Source organism: Malurus melanocephalus, unplaced genomic scaffold, assembly GCF_030028575.1.
Source record: "Malurus melanocephalus ecotype Western Australia unplaced genomic scaffold, MMel_1.1 scaffold_314, whole genome shotgun sequence".
Lineage (NCBI taxonomy): Eukaryota > Metazoa > Chordata > Aves > Passeriformes > Maluridae > Malurus > Malurus melanocephalus.
The window spans coordinates 468,943-485,748 of NW_026623546.1; the positions used below are offsets into that span (position 1 = coordinate 468,943).

At 33.6% G+C, this 16,806-nt stretch overlaps 1 protein-coding gene across 3 annotated transcripts in view; it reads right to left on the reverse strand.

The window, feature by feature from the left end:
- Nucleotides 1–16,806, reverse strand: part of PCDH7 (protocadherin 7) — a 265,363-nt gene that overhangs the window by 209,855 nt on the left and 38,702 nt on the right. The window contains exon 3 of one of the 3 annotated variants that reach the window (XM_057377422.1): nt 3,111–4,164. The exons of the other annotated variants lie outside the window; for them this stretch is intronic. Coding sequence (XP_057233405.1) covers nt 4,087–4,164 — 78 coding nt within the window. The 3' untranslated portion in view covers nt 3,111–4,086. Of the gene's footprint in view, nt 1–3,110; nt 4,165–16,806 lie in introns of those variants that run through there. 3 annotated transcript variants of the gene reach the window in all.

Sequence of the window (16,806 nt, forward strand, 5' to 3'; positions counted from 1 at the left end):
TGAGGGCTCTGTGGTAACTGCCAGGGGTCATAACAAAGCTTTCCTTTTTTTTTCCTCATTAGTGCCATAAATTCCTTAGAAAGGGAAAAGAAAAAAACTGGTTTCCTGTGATAGATGCCATTTCTAGGAACTACAGATCAAAGGAAAACTCACTGCTGAAATAATAATATACTGGGGTATGATGGAGAACAGTAATTCGATTGTGGTTTCTTGATATTTGAGGAACATATTCTAACAAAAACAAATAGCTTAATGCTAAACAATGGAATTGTAGGCATGTTCATGGTGATAGAAAAGATTTAAAACATTTGTAACATTCATCACATTTATTCTTAATGTAGATTCTTGTAAAATATTGAGAACAGCATAGAAGATGTAATAGCTTTTCACATCTTTGTAGTTTTCCCTAAATGAAATGTCAGAAGTCAAATATAATGTCTGCAAGCACAATAGCCTAATTTTTCCCCAATGAAGAGGGAGATAATATTGAGTTTGTAAGAATGCATAATTAAGTATACATTGGAAATTATTYAAACACAGCCAGTGCATTTGAGAGTACAAAGCTATCTTTTACCAGCTCTGCAAAATTCAGTCTATTGAGTGACTCTCAAACAGTAAAATGAGTAAYGGGTTAAAGCATGGATTGCCATATCAGACTTTTTAAATGATGATTGGGTAAATCCAAGATGCTGTGTTTACAGGCCTAAATGAAGCTTGCAGGAAGAGAAGAGACAGAGTGTTTTCATRGGCTTGAGAAATTTCAGGTGAAGGTTTTTAATTGCTTATGAGCCTTTGCAAAAACAGCTTACTTGAATTAAATTGTATTGTTCAGCCTGAGACTAAAATGTAGTCAGGGTGGTGAAAGTTTACTTAATTTACTCCTTTAGTCTAGGATTGAAAGCTTGTTTAGCAAGTTGAGTACTACTTCGAAGACCATATCTTCTTCATTTATATGTAAAATTGTGGTTGGCATCACTGAGAGTGCCTCTACAAATTGTGACAGTACACAATCACCAGAAATGGAACTATTGAGAATAGAAAAAGAGATCTTGCGCCATACAGCTCCTTTTTCCACTGGTTGTCACTTCATGTAATATTCCTACTAATTATTTATCTAACTTGTTTTGCAACTAGCTAAAAAATTTGGGTATCATAGCTTTACTGACATATCTTGCTCTTTCGTGTTCTTGTATAAAAAAAAAACCTGAAAATAAAGTTTTACTGAAAAAATAGTGGTCTTTACTTATACAAACAATACCTGGGTGTATTTGGCCTGGTCATAGAATAAGACAATTCAGATTTGTCTTTAAAAGCTCTAACTTAACCTCTTCCTAAAAGACAGGAAAATGAGAGGCATATGGATGTATTTTTTCTCCCATCCATGCAAGACAATGGCGAAAAGAAAGTAGAATGTCACTTGTCACAAATATCTTTAACTCCCTCATTCTGACATAAAAAAAAGACACTACCCGACAATGAAGCAGCCGTAGGAGGCAAAGAGGAAAGAAATAGTTCATAAAAACTGTATTACCACTTGCAATTCTGAAGCTCCCAGTGTCTTGCAAGTTGATGTCACAGAAGAAAAACTCTTCATTTGGTCTCCCACTGTTTTGCTGCCCTTTTCCCATTGATGTTGTAGCAGGAGACAATATAAAAGTGCTTTTATTCCATACAAATTGCTTGACTGCTAAAGTCTTAGAAATCTGAAAATTACAGTAGTTACACAAAAAAAAATTTAAGGGCTTTTTCTTCGCAATTGCTCCTGACCAGAAAATTAAATACAGAGGAATGAAATTGCAATGAACACAGAAGACATAATTTTGATTTCATTTCTAGTTTAAGAATAATTTTATTGAAATAAAATTGCTGTATTTGAGATAAGAATCTGACCAGACATCCTTAACATTGCCCTTCCATGTTCCAGATTAAACTTTTTTTTAAAGATAATGTCTATATTCAGAAAAAGGCTGAAACTTTCACAAATATATATGTATAATTAGTGCATTTATTTCTGAAAAATGTTATATGCAAAATAACTTGGTGGTTTTTTCTTTTTTTTTTTTTCCTCATCCTTAGGTAAGCTCTGCAAATGATCTGAACTCATAAAATATGGTCCATGGACTGCAGGTATTTCATATGCCATTTTTCAAGGCATGTATTGAACTAAAAAAAGGGCTAGAAAATGCTAAAGAAACAACTTGTATGCTGATTTTTTTTTTTTTGACAAAGCTGTTGGTACCAATCTTTATAGTCCTCTGATATTTCTAAACAATGCATTCCAATAGAAAACTCTGCTTTTCTTGATCTCTTTTGCATCTTTTCCCTTCTCATTCCCGTCTGTCTTAATTGTAATGTTCTTTCTTCATGCATTTCATTTATTTCTGCAAGTTTCTTTTATGCAGAATTACGAAAGTTCCAGACTAGCAATCAAGGTTAAATAAACAATGTACATGTAGAAAACCTGAATCAATTTAAAAATGAAAGAATTGATTTTTTTATTTTAATTTTGCTCATTGATTTCGTTCACAGAAAACAAAATCAATATGGTAGCAGCCTACTGACTTTGAAGTTTGATAACATATCTCAGTACAATAAAGAGGTCAAAGGCCCTACTGTATCATAAATTCCTCCACTCAGAACTAATTACTCCAAGCAGAAAAAAGTGGCAGACCACCAGTTTTGAAGGGATAAACACAAAGGGTRAGCTAATTCAGACATAAATGCATAACAATCAGGAGAGAAAAAGTATTTTGCAGCATTGTTGYTCATACAGTTAAACAGCCRTTCTATGAAGGCAAGTCACAATACACAGTCTTGTTACCAATATAATGCAGTTTCCTCACACAGTTATATCAGATTTGCATCAGAAACTTCAACGGGCTGAAGTTACACTTTATTCCTAACAAAAAAAGCTTTTTGAAAAATTATTAATATTTCAAATATCCTCTTTTGTTGTTTCTTATGATGAAGGATAGGAATAAATAAATTATTTAGGAGAAAATATTTAGCCTTTCTCTAAATCATAAGCTGATATATAGTGTGATATCCAAGTACATACATAAAATGAATATAAAAATTGGTGTGTATACATATACATATATATATGGAGTTGGCACTATAGTCTTTGTTTTTATGCACTGTATACAGCTTTGCAGTGATTGCAGGGTCAGAGGTTTTCTGTTTGCATGGTTTTGATACCRGCACTCATACAATCCTTGATGCAATTATTCTAGTCCGGAGTGCTCTAGCCAAGTGAATTCAGGTTTTTTTTAGCAACCAAATTGCATGTGTATCTACRTGAGTGACTGTTGATTTCCCTGTTTGCTGATAGTCATTTAGCATGTTTCAGTCTCTTTTTTGCATCTACCTCAATTTCCTTGTAGGGCCAACACTCTCAGCAAAATCTGAAGGACCCAATGCTGMTTGCATTAAATCCTCTTCCACATTCTGTCTCATGTGTCCAAGCAGGACATAGATTTTCAAGTACTAAGACTCTTCCTGGATTTCCAGAATCACAGTCCTGAGGTATAATTTTTTTCTTTGTTTATCTAGCAGAACATCAAGGTTGTTTTTTGGTTTTTTTCAGCAAACTACAAATACTTCACTGAYTCAAACACTGAAAATTCAATCTTGTTCACGCTCATCTCCCAGCTACAAATTCAACAAATCATCTAATCAAATTTCAGTCCTTTCAAAGATGGAACAAAGAAGAAAATGGTGAGTTTTTCATGCTATTCATACTCCTGAATCAGATGGTATTTGATCCTCTTCCTCCACTTATGATCAGTTCTGCTTACCAAACCTTTCTCATGTACCATTTGTTCCCCTGTTTTGGATTCTTGATTCCATTTAATATCTCTCCAAGTGCATCCAAAATGTAATCTGAATCTCTTGTTTTCAGAGGTTTTTAACATGATTTATGATTTTMTGTTCTGTTTTTTTCCTGATAGCTTTGCTTTAAAGGTCCACTTAGTTCTGCAGTAACCCTGCCCCCTGGGAATCAATTTCTTAACGTAAAAGTAAAGAGAGTTCATGGATTTTGTGATCCAACATCCCTTAGAGTTGGAGTGTCATCTCATAAATAATTCACTTACGAGCACATACATTCATTTTACATGATTCCTCAATGTGGCCAGGGTGCTGAGTTGTCTGCACTGTATCCACCTACAAAAAATACAAAAATATATGTCTGCTTACCGGGATGTGAATAGGGTTTGGCTAAACTAATTCTCTACCATGGATCTTACTAGTGAGCAAAAAATTTCTCTTCTCTGCCTTTGGTCCAAACACACTCCATAAAATAACTATTTTGGCAGTGAAGTCAGTTAGAATACTGTTTCATATTTCTTAAGAAAAGGAAGAAATTAAGTGAATTATACTGAGAAACAGGCTGGTTTTAAATGATAGACAAATTTTAGTGATTTATACATCCTTTCTTTTTGTACCCGGAGTTACTGCAGACAGAAAGAAAAATAATATATATGACTCAGGTATCAGTGATGAGATAACTCTTCTCCATTAAATGATGGGATAAATAGTGCAGACCAGAGAGTTGAAAGAAGCAAAGAATAGGAATTTTACAAGAAAACAAAAAGGTAAGTCCTCTTAATCTTCATCTGCCTCACCCAACCACCAGATGAAATGGAATGAGCAAACCAGATTTGGAGGGCAGCATRTATTGTATACAATGAAAATTCTATGAACATCTACATTCAAAATGCCAGTTATCAACTATTATGCTCCAAGGTGGACATGAAGAACATGGAGAACTAGGGGAGAACCTGCTTTTTTTGATCACTTTGATCAATATGTTTGTGAAGGAAAGGAGACACTAAAGAGACATGCACATCTAGTGATAAACAATGAAGGTTTCTGTTCAATATATTCTTCAAAACAGTACTTAAAGTATCACTCAGAATCGGGTTGTCCACATAAAAAAATATTAACCCATTATTATTGGTTGCATAACATTTTGCTGGCATTTATCAATCAGTCATTTCAGCTTTTCCAGTACTGCTGAATTATTAATAATTTATTTTACATCACTGACTACTACATCCTCATTTTAATGAATCATTTCTTGTGATCTGYTCCACATATGTAAAGTTGAAACCAAATTACACAAATGTAGGGTAGCAATGTCAAGCATCTCTATAAAGCATCTTTTACTGTATGAACATAATCCATAAAAGACTCACAAATGTCCTCAAATAATAACGTCTGCTCCTGAATCTAAATATGATCTTCTTACAGGAAGCCATCTGGGACAAGCAAGCAAAACATTCTGTTTTGGTTGTAGAAGAAATAAATTTACACCTCAGTAGAATTCTTCATCATCACCATCCAAATTATRTATAAATYTCTTTGTTCGGTTTACACCAACTTAGCTTGATGAAACAGCAAATACACTAAACAGGCCAAAACATTCAATAAAAATACACGTAACGTATCTATGTATGTATCTATCTATCTCATTTTATCAATCTATCTCTACCTTTCATTTCAGTTGATTGAGTGCTTCAAAATTCCTGACTTCAACAGTTATTCAAATTTGTATAAAATTAAATTTTGCTAGCTTCAAGGAGAGCACATTTGCTGGAATAGTAGATCTTTCTAAAATGCAATCAACAGGGATCTGTTAACTTGTAATTTAATTATCTTTCTCCAAGATACCAACACAATTGTGAGCATTTGGTGCATTCTTAAGATATTTCTGAGGTCAAAAAAGTTCACAGATGTAACATATTTCTTCTATATTTAGAGCTCTTTTGTAGGACAGATACTCATACTATTTACAAATCATAAATCAACGTGAGAGAAAAATTGAAACAAGTAAAACAATTTACCTGGCATGTACTAGACAAAAYGTTGAATTTTTTTTATCACTTATTATACCATTGAACCTCAAGCAATCATGGAAGCCTCAGAGTGTGTGTCTGTATTACCTGCAGCATACCCAACACAGCACACAAAGGGAAGGATGACAGTGCAATTTGTTGTGCCTCTCTACGTTACATCTTAACGAGCAACAAAGTCTGCATCACCTGCCAATCTTTGGCACACACTGTGCAGGCACAGAGAGCGAACTGATGGAAGGTCTTGCATCTGCACTGCGAGTGCGACACACTACATGACAATCTAAAGACAGCGCTGAACAAAACAATGCTTCAGATGCTCAGTGGTGCTCAGAAAGTGGTACAGAGGGACTCCAAATATAGACTCGACAAATCCACACCTAATTCACACCCAAAACACATTCCCATGCTCTCTGTCATTAGTGTAGGTGCATCCATATACAATGATTGACAAGAAATAATTTAAAAATATCTTTTCTCCTCAAATATCTCTTAAATTGGGTGCTGTTTTCCCCACTTTTCTRTGGCAGTTGAAGAACCTTGCCAATTTCCATGAAATTGATATTACTGTCTTGTTCTTCCTCCCATTTCCTTGTACAAAAATACACATACACGAGAGTTAAATGAAGAATTGAGAGTCATTACCTCAGTTTTCATGAGCAAGATGCTTGCAGCTCTCCAGTAATCCAGTCCATAATAGTATAATACAGGACTGGAAGTTTCTTATTCTATACTGAGTCCCCTTTCTGCTTATCATAGGCATAATTTCACATAATGCCTTGATAGATTTCACTTCTCTTGCGTGAATATGGATTACAATTCTCTTGCATGAATATTTCAATGGGAAATGGCTTCCAGAATTTTAGTGGTGCAGTACATAAAAATAATTGTAAAAACTACCCCAAATTTATTCATGGATGTTTATTTCTGTTTCTCTTTTTTCCTTAACTTATATATTCAGTGCCACTGGGAAGCGACCTTTTAGTATAAGTGSTATATATATTTGCTACTAATTATAATTATTTTTCATTAAGTAAGTGAGAAGTCACACTTTCAGAGAGTATAGATGATCACAGCCATAACATATTGCTACAAACCTGGAATTATTAACTTCTGCAAGCACCCTCTTATTCTGGATTTTCTTGCCACTCATTTCACCTTACTCTTAGCACTAAATTTGTGTCTGTAAATATGTTATGATTGCAATATATGCTATATATTCACCTGATTGATATGTGCATATGACTAAAAATGTGACACATTACAAGTTTCTACAACATTCTTAAACGGAACTGAAAGGCACAACATGCTCATTTTGSCCTACTACAGCAAATGCCAGATAAAAATATATCTCCATAGATTTCCTGTTACATTTCACAAGATACTTCTAATCTATTTTTAAACCTCTTTTACACATGTAACTTCATTTTCAGTTTGTGGCAGAAATTGAAACAGGATATGGAGAACTATAGAAAGTGTATTGAATATATTTCCTTAGAATTTACATGTCACATAAGGAAAGGTAATTCTCATATTCTTAAATAAACAAAAGGAAATTAATCTGTAAATAAAAAATCACTAACTTTATGTTGTGCAATTCCACACACATGTAAATACCACCTTTAAGGCAAAAAATGGGAAAACGGAAGTCATGAACAATTTTTCTGAATCAGAAATTAATGAGGACTTCTACATATGATCACAAAGGGATGCCTAGATTTCGAAAATTGAAATTTCTGTAATAGATGTGGTCTGAATTAATATAAAAATTTAATAATCCTAAAGATTATTTAAAAAAGGTAAATAAAACAGTTTAAGAGTAACACACCTAGAGTTAGTGCACAGTTTAATATGACTGTATCTTCATCTAACCTCATTTAAATTAAATTTTTCATATTTTTATTTTTTTATTAATTCTGACTTCTGCATGTTAGGTAAATCAAGTCTATCAAAATTAATATTTTTAATTTTTACCAAAAAAATAGCTTTTTAACCCATCATTACAAGTACAAAATTGATTAAATAAACATGTATGATTTGTTATCTTTACAAGATCTCTGGCTTATTGATTCCCTTCTCCAACTATACTTGCAAATTAATTCTGAACATTCAGGAATGTGTCAAATCCCRCCACTTCTGTTATTTTCATAGTCACACTTTGCAGTAATAGGGTGACGTATYGACCACTCTTGATGCTAAACACTAGAGAACTGCTGGCTCACAAAGACTGTGGTAACAGATGGAAGACCTGTGTCCATGCCATTGACCTGAAATTTATTATTTATCTCCACAAACTAAAGAATTTATAACTTAGAGTTTAAAAAAAAGTCACATCCACTTAAATGTTTCAGAGTCAGTTCCTTCTAAACAAACCCAAAATGTTGTAAATTAATAATAAACATATACCTTCTATTAATAGTAGGAAGGAATGAAAACCAAAATATAAACTATCCCATTTGACTCTAATCCACTCTCAGAAGCAGTGAAATATTTTTAAAATCGCATATTTAATGTTTTTTACTAGAATGACTTGCTGCTCCTGAAGCACAGAACTGCCTTGATTACAATCCACTATAGAGATATTATAGTTCTACCTTGAGTGCATATGCATTGACTTATGTCAGGTAGACCACATTCAGAAATATAACTTGTTAATAGCTTTTCGAAGGCACAGAGTGGTATAACACAATATTAATCTACCTAAAAAGTATCAATAATGCTTCCATATGRTTCATTCGACTCATGTAAGACATTTGTCAAAATTCTGTCACCTTGCCCTATTGTAATGTGTGAAGAAGCACTGTAATGATAAGAATGGTCCATATTTAAGGTAATTGTTACACCCTTATGCCAAAAAAACCCTGGACCTCCTTAAAAACTGAACAATACTGCCATGTCAAGAAAAAAGAAAGTTCACAGAAAAACAGAATCATGATTATTGATATCCTTAGATGCCTCTGATGCTGCAAACCACACAATGAGAAGTTTGTGCTGCTCCTTAAACAGCTTACAGAACATAGCTTGATCTCGGTGTAGATAATGCTGTTAACAGTTTAATCMATCATTAAGGAACTAAGACATTAAAAGCATGGCCCTCGTTTTGTTGTTGTTTTTCCCTTTCCCTAAGAATACACAAACCTACCAGTAGGAAAATATCTGTATAATTCTATTACTCYAAACTAATGAAGTTCCATTTCAAAATTAGTAAGATATTTTTGTCATCTCAGTCAGAGAGTTGTCGTTTTTTTTTCTTTTCAGTTTCTAAACTAAACATATAGCTGTACATATTTGCTATTATGACAATATTGTTCTTTATTATGTTTTGCTGATATTTATTCTCAAAATATTTAGGAAGAGCCATCACATCTCCTCTCCCCACTTATTTTCTTARGGCTCTGAGGTAAATGTAGCAATGGCTCAAAACCAGATGGCAGGAATAGTTACCACCCTCATCCATCTGCTCCACCCTTCCGATGGGCACCAACGCCTTCAGGGCAGGGTTATATGATACGCCTGTGAAAGAACTCATGTATTATTGCAATCTTCAGCTGGGTGTATTAAAGTAAAAGAATTCCAGTTTTGGTTTACCCTAATATACAAAGCAGTGGTTCACAAAGTGATTCAAAGGAGATTCAAGAATTTATGCCTTGAGGATAGTAACAACTTCTGCCATCCAGTCTTAGCTTGCCACAGCATGTCTCTTAGAGCCTTAAGTATGAATAAGCAAAGCCCTTTTAGTCTTCTCTTGCACAGCTAAGTCTATATTCCATGGTTATTAAACAGCTTTTTTTTAATTTCTAAAAGTAAGCTTAATTCTTCTTGAAAATGGTTGACCAGAATAACAGAAAAATTTTTCAGAGAAAGTCTCATGAATGATTTCTCAAATGAAGTGACTGTTTCTCTCACAGCAGCACCCAACTTGATGAAGCCAGAAGTTGCAGAAATAAAGTTGTTTGTGTCACACTTGTACTCCTAGTAACTCTGCCTAATTTATTAAATTYTTCTATTTTTCTACTGCTTTTATATCATTATTTCCTAAATGAATTTACAACTTGTTATTGTTTYAACTCCTAAAATCTAGAATGTTTTCTAGTCCTTCATCTAGGCACAAACTCATTGTTTTTCCTATTTGTTTCATAATCAAGTTCCTTATTACATTAGCACTAATTTTGCTTTAAAATAAAAAGCAAACTCAGTCAAAAGACTGATGCTTGACTCAAGTAACTTTTTATAACGCTTACCTTTGCAAGAACACCATAATTTCATTTAAGTGAATTTCTTACATATTTTTTGATTCTTTTAGTAGTGCCCATTTTCCTCAGGTGTGSAAATAATTTCCCAGGTGGCACAGTATCAACTGCTTGCTGAAGTCCAAGGAGAGAGATTACTAMATTTTCTTTGTCTAGAAAATTGGTTATCTTTTCAACAAAACTTATCAGATTGGTTTGTATGAACTCCTTTCAGTAAAGGCGTTTTCAATTTCCCTCCTATCTTCCCTCATTCTTTATGTTAGTAACTTAATTTTTTTTTTTCATATAAACTGCTCTACTGTTGATAAAAGATGAGGGCACACTTTTAGACCTTTATCCCTTCTTTTCCATCTTCTCCACCACTTAAATATAAATACTGCATTTGCTATTCTCCAACAAAACAGTACCTTTTTTTTTTTTTTTTTTTCTAAGAGATTTATGTAAAAGAATGCTTTGCTCTATATCACTCAGAATTCTGTGGTGATGTCTATCTGTTTCTACTTGACTTACATACATCAGACTCCTGGTTTTGCTTTTATCTCAGACACTTCCAGCTCTTGCCTCCCATGTACATCTCTATTACATCTACATTATCTTTCACTTCTAAGCRTAATAATTGTCCTGATTCTCTCCCTTGTCTGTGCAACTTAATAAAGTTTTCTTTTAATCATCCCTTTAATGTCTGCCTCATTTGACATTTTTCAGCACTTTATTGTGACAATAACCCCTATAATGTACATCTCTCTGATTATCTGACTTTCCAATCTCCCTCCTTTCCCATTCATTGCAATTTCCTGATCTTGTAATTTATTCCATTTAAAAAAAACAACTTTCCATGCATCTACATGGAATAAACACCTGTGCATCTGAGACTCTGAGAAGGAATTTGAGATATTTTACTTCATAGACAAGTATAAAGAATATTTCTGCATCATCATCCCCACTTACCTCCTATCTGTCTACCCATGCTATTGAAGGCCAATGTTGAAAARAATAAACTGTATTGATTGAACAGGGAACATACTTTTCCAAGTCCCAGCATTAATCTGCCTAGAGGCAAAATGTCTGTGTTCTCTGTTAATGATCCTTTGCCATTTCAAACACAGTATTATATTTATTTATAATTTCCCTAGCCATTATACTCTACTCACCAAGGCAGAAAGGAAATTAAGAATGGCAAGACTTCAGTGACTAATGTAGAAAAAAAAGCTGAGGTGAATGACAAATGTATTATTTTCAAATGTAATTTTATTTTTTAGAGACATTAATATCTGGTTGTTTTAAACTGACTTTTTAAATCCTTGACTAATGTATAATCTGCATGAAATGGTATCTGTCAATTAAATTTGTTACTTACTAAAGTTTCTATTTGCACATACAAGGCCAGGAAGCACTTCTTGCRAAACGTTCATGAGAGGCTGAAGCATTACCCAAGGAATTAAATACTTTATAGATATATTTAAAACAGATCACTGTGATGTGGAAGAAATAGCAAGCTGATGCATTTATTGCTTGCTTTGTTAAGGAAACTATTACTTTTCATCTCATGGGCATGACAGACTACACAGGAAAGCTGTACACTTCAGATCTTTGGAGACTCTGGGCCAGCAACCCCTGCTCAGTACGGATGCTCCCACTCCTCCTGGGGTACAACAGGGTTGTTTCTCTTGCCCCAYCACCACCCCTTAGCCCCCCTGCCTGCCCTTGCTTGTGAGGGGCATTTATTCTCCTCTCTAGACACAATGCACTAATACACTCTGTGTGAAGCAGAGAACTGCTGCTCCTTCTCRGGGGAATAAAATTCCATCCATCAGGCAGTAAAGAGGATTATGCCAGAGGCACAACAGGGCTCTAAAGGTAAACTTACARAGCAGCCAAAACTAAAAGAAAAAGTTATGGAAAGCAGGAGAGTGAAAGATGTAGGGAAGTTATTTTAATTGTTTATACAGGATCCTTAGGCAGGAAATGACGGACCAACCAGCCTTTACGACAAATTCCAAAGTACAAGTAGATACCACTCTCACCCTAGAAAATTCACTGATTACAGCAATACCTCTCCTTGTAGGGATGTTGCAGTAACAAAAAAAAAMCMAMMAAAAAAAAMCCACCAAAACCAAAAACACCTATGAAGAAAATGTCAGAAGATGAAAGAAAGCACTGAAGCACTGTTACCAGTCTACCAGCCATCTGAAAAGAAATGTTGTAGGCACAGGTTGAACCCCCTGTTTGAACAGATCACAGAAAACATGGATGTAAAATACAGATTCAAAAAATGACATTAAAGGAGAATGTTGTTCAGTAAACAAAACATAAAATTAGGCTTCCAGAAGCTTTCTAAAGCGTGCCTCCAAGTTGCAATCAAAAGGATTGTAAAAGCTACAAATTCTTGGTTAGTCCATACATTCATCTAAGTAATCACTTATATTATGGAAGCATCATAATGATAAACTAAGTTTATAAAGAATAGAGTTATTCTTAGCTACTGTATGTATGCAAAACACTAAATTATTGTAATACCGTAAACCTGTCTGTATTGTCAACTGTTCACTTTCTTAAAATAAAGTTCAAAGCAAGAAGGGTTTTTTTGTATCCATGTCTTTCCTTTCAAAGGAAACATAAATTCCATGCTTCTAAATCAAAGTCCTTAATCAAGGAGAAGTACGGTGTTTCCTAACAAATAAGAGCTTATTTTATAGTGTGTCTTATGAGCACAGTATGGTAGATTGGTTTAATTAAAGCCTGTCAAATTATCATAAGTATTTTTATATTTTGCATATAATTACTTTTTCCTCTCTATTCACTTTTTTGTTAATGGAAACAGAGAAAGTTATTTTTATCTTTAATATATGATGTAAAATGAAGAAAAATAAGAAAAAAATCAGCACTTAAGGATGTGACCTTTAATTTCTTAGACGCCCTTTAAAATTAAACCTAAAATGACCAAAATTAAACTAGATTTGACAATGGTTACATATGTAATAATGTCACTTATCAAAATTAGACTGTCATCCTAAGAGTTCACATCCAAAAGTATCTGAATAGTGGAAAGCAATGAATGTTGTATTCAAATGTTTGTGAGATCAGTTAAATTACCTGACATTAAATTGCACTCTGGTGTTTCAAACATATTTACATACTTACAAACATTAGGTGACTACTAATGTTTTGTTCAGATATTCCTCACAGTCAATTAATTTRTAGATTTATGTACAGAATTTATGTACAGAATTTGCACATGGGAGTACTAAATTAAGATTATAAACTGGTTTAGCTTAGTGTTTAGAGTTGACTCTCTTTTTCTCATATTTGATCAAAAATAAAAAAAAAAAACCCTTTTTTTTCAGTGAAACAGCAAAACTTTTATTGTAGGACCCAAAATCAGTCTTAAATGTGTCTCTGCTTCTTTTATATAAAATTACCTCTATTATACAGAGTGTGCACACTGTGAAAAGACCTTTCCCTATCCAGGTAAGTTACAGGAGAATAGTCCAGTTAATTTTTAGTCCAGTAAATTCCAGTTAACACAGCTGCCCCTTCTCAGCACATTACCAGCTGTAGTATTCAATAATAAGACAGGTTAGAATGACTAACCCTGTCTGGGAGGGGGGATGAAAACAAAAGATATTTTTCCAATTAAGTTTCAGGAAATACATGCACACCAAAGAAGTGCCAAGCCTGGCTGGTAAGCAGAGACTGAAAGGCAACAATTCTAGATATGCATTTGTGGGGGGTTTCTATTTCAAATAGAAAGATGCTTCAGATATTAAAAATAAGTGCATACTTCATGTATATTTTAATTTGTTTTCTGCATCATTGTAGAACATTTTATAAATGAAAGGCCCCTCTTTTTCAAATAATAAGACTCCTGAGCTGATTTAATCTTACAATTTGCATAGCCTGTTTTATTATGCCTTTTCAGCAGTTATTTCCTGTAACTTGAGTTCTCCTCTGGATATCAGGATGCCCACAAACATAATTTTTTTTTAAAAAAAAATTTTAAATAATGGCTTTGCTTCTTTAAGAAATTGAGATATCTTTGTAGTAACTTTCTTGAAGACTTCAYGCAATATATCTGGGGGAAAAAATATTAGTGCTTTACTCCAACTTTTGACTTTCTTAGAAATAAACAAATAAATGTTGTAGGTCCATAAAACCCCTCTGCTTTCTAGGAACAAAAATACTTAAGTCCCTTCTGTATGTCAGGCAGGATACTTAGAAATCCAAGGCTGTAGATCTTTTGCTTGCATCTGCTAAATTATTTTACATGCAAATTAAAAATGCAATATTGTAGAGGGGACTAAAAAGAAAGAAAATATCTTGACGGGTTTTAGTATAATACAATAGCCAAGCTCTTGTTTGGAGCAGATTTCCAAATGAGACCAATTCATTGTGGAACATGAAGAAAACAGCATCAACAGGAAAGAACTCTGGTGTCTCCTTGTCAGCATCTGCACAGACTGTGGGTAGCACTGGGTTAACTTTTACTTCATGGATGGTGGGTCCACACTCAACAGAACTTTAAACATCAGTAAATCTTTCTGCAGATTATTTCTCTTTTGAGTTAAATGTCAAGGGAGAATATGCTCGCAGCAAGTCTGACTCCTCATCTAAAGGGAGCAGAAGAGAAACATACACTGGATATTTACCCCGCTGCTGCTAGGATGAGCAAGAATTTCATCATGAGCATTTACATCAGCTCCTGAGGAGTGTCATGCTCAATTAACGCATCCCCCTTTCTATTTTAAAGACCATATTTACAAAAATTGTCTTGGTGGATGTTTGCTAACACCCAAAATGATTGAAACAAGCAGGCCAGCTCCCCTTCCTGATTCTTGAACCACAGGAATGCAGCAGGAAACTATGAAACTGAATGTTTAGAAAAACAGACCTGACAAAAATATTCTTCTGAAGTTATTTGCAAAATATAATTCTGAAGAATTTAAGATTTCATCTCAGTTTCATTTTACAAAATTTTACATAAATTATCATTATGTAACTATGCTTCATGAAAGCCTGTTATGATTCAAAACTATTTAAATATAATAATTAAACCAGAAAAATTATGCTACTCACAGTGTATTTTACATTTAATAAGTCATTGTTCTACCTTATGCTTATAAAGACAGAGGAAAGAAGGAAAAAATAAAAGGAACTAAAATGGTGTTGCATCTTGAATGAGTGCAGACATTTTAGGTCTACTCAATTCACTCAATTTGTTTTAAGAGTGAAAAGGAATCTTTGACAAAACTGTCATCTTTAAAATATGGTGATATTTCATTTTCTCCCTTCTGCACTATTTAGATTGCTGGGAACTGAAATACTTCCAGCAGTCACTCTGTCCAATTTTTCAGAGCTGTCACTTCCTAGCAAATCTGCTTAAGCAAAATACTTATGTTAGAAAACACAGTAAACATATGATATCAAATACATTCTATATTTCTTTGCAGGACAACTGGCATTCAAACACAACACAGAAAGAATGGGTAAACATCTGGAAGTTAAGTCTTATAAACTCTTTTAAATCCATAAATCTGATTTATTTCCAAAGATGTCTAGAATTAGCTCACTTTTTTGACTTAGCTGATTTTATTTTTTTACGATAATTATAATCAACACTGTAAAATAAAAAAATAATCAAAATGCTATTTCCAAAGAAAGCACTCCAGGTCATTAAAACTAAAAAACACACTTCATCTGAAAGACAGAAAAACAGAAGATGATCAGTTTTAACCCTCCGTAGTTCACATGCTCTTTTTGACAGTAACTTTGATGTACTGCAATGTAACACAAAACTGAAACAACTCTACACTTTAGCCTACAATATAAAGAGAACAGACATGTGAAATGCAAACAAACTCTGTACGCTGCTAAAAACTGCACTAAAGAAATGTTAAGATCTTTACCTAAGATGGAGATTACATTTTGCAGAAGGAAAAATACAAGAAAACTAAATAAGTATAAACACAGTATAAAATAAAATGTTTCTTTCAAGAGTGAATTTTAAATTCTGGATGCCAAGAAATTTTAAATTACTGGTGTTGGTATAGATCAATAAATATTACAGATTCTTTTCTGATTTTTCAAATTATTTTCTGGTTTTATTAATTTAATTATACAAAAGTCTTATTAATGTTTGAAGTTTAGACTAGAGGAACTGCATAAGACTGAAGTTACTCCTACAGCCTTAGAAAACTCTTCATGTTACAGGGAAGTCAGTGCTTCTTACTGTGTACAGCTCAAATCCCAATTCTCTGACAGCCCGTTAACACTGAATATGTCACCCTTTAACACCACAGAATCAATACCCTGGAATGTCATGGCACCCTGATRGGCCACAAAGCCTCTCTATACATTTATTAGACAAAGATTTGGTATTACTTCAGAGAGGAAATGTGTCAAATGAAAATCAATTTCAAATTTCTTACTAAGAAGAAAATAGACCAAGGTAAATAAATTTTTTTTCAAATTTCACTCAAACACAGGAAGCAAACAAAKAAATTCAAAGTCATTTAGACATCCTCTTGTAAACACTAACACTTGGCAAGTGCACTCCTCTCTAAACTCTACCCCTCATTTTCAAGCTTTTTTGACAGCTCTTTCCCACCCAGATCAWCACTCACACAGCCCTTGATGAGATCTTTCAGGATAGGAACAAAAAATTAAAATATAACCTAACATAAAAATTTKAGTATAACCAAACA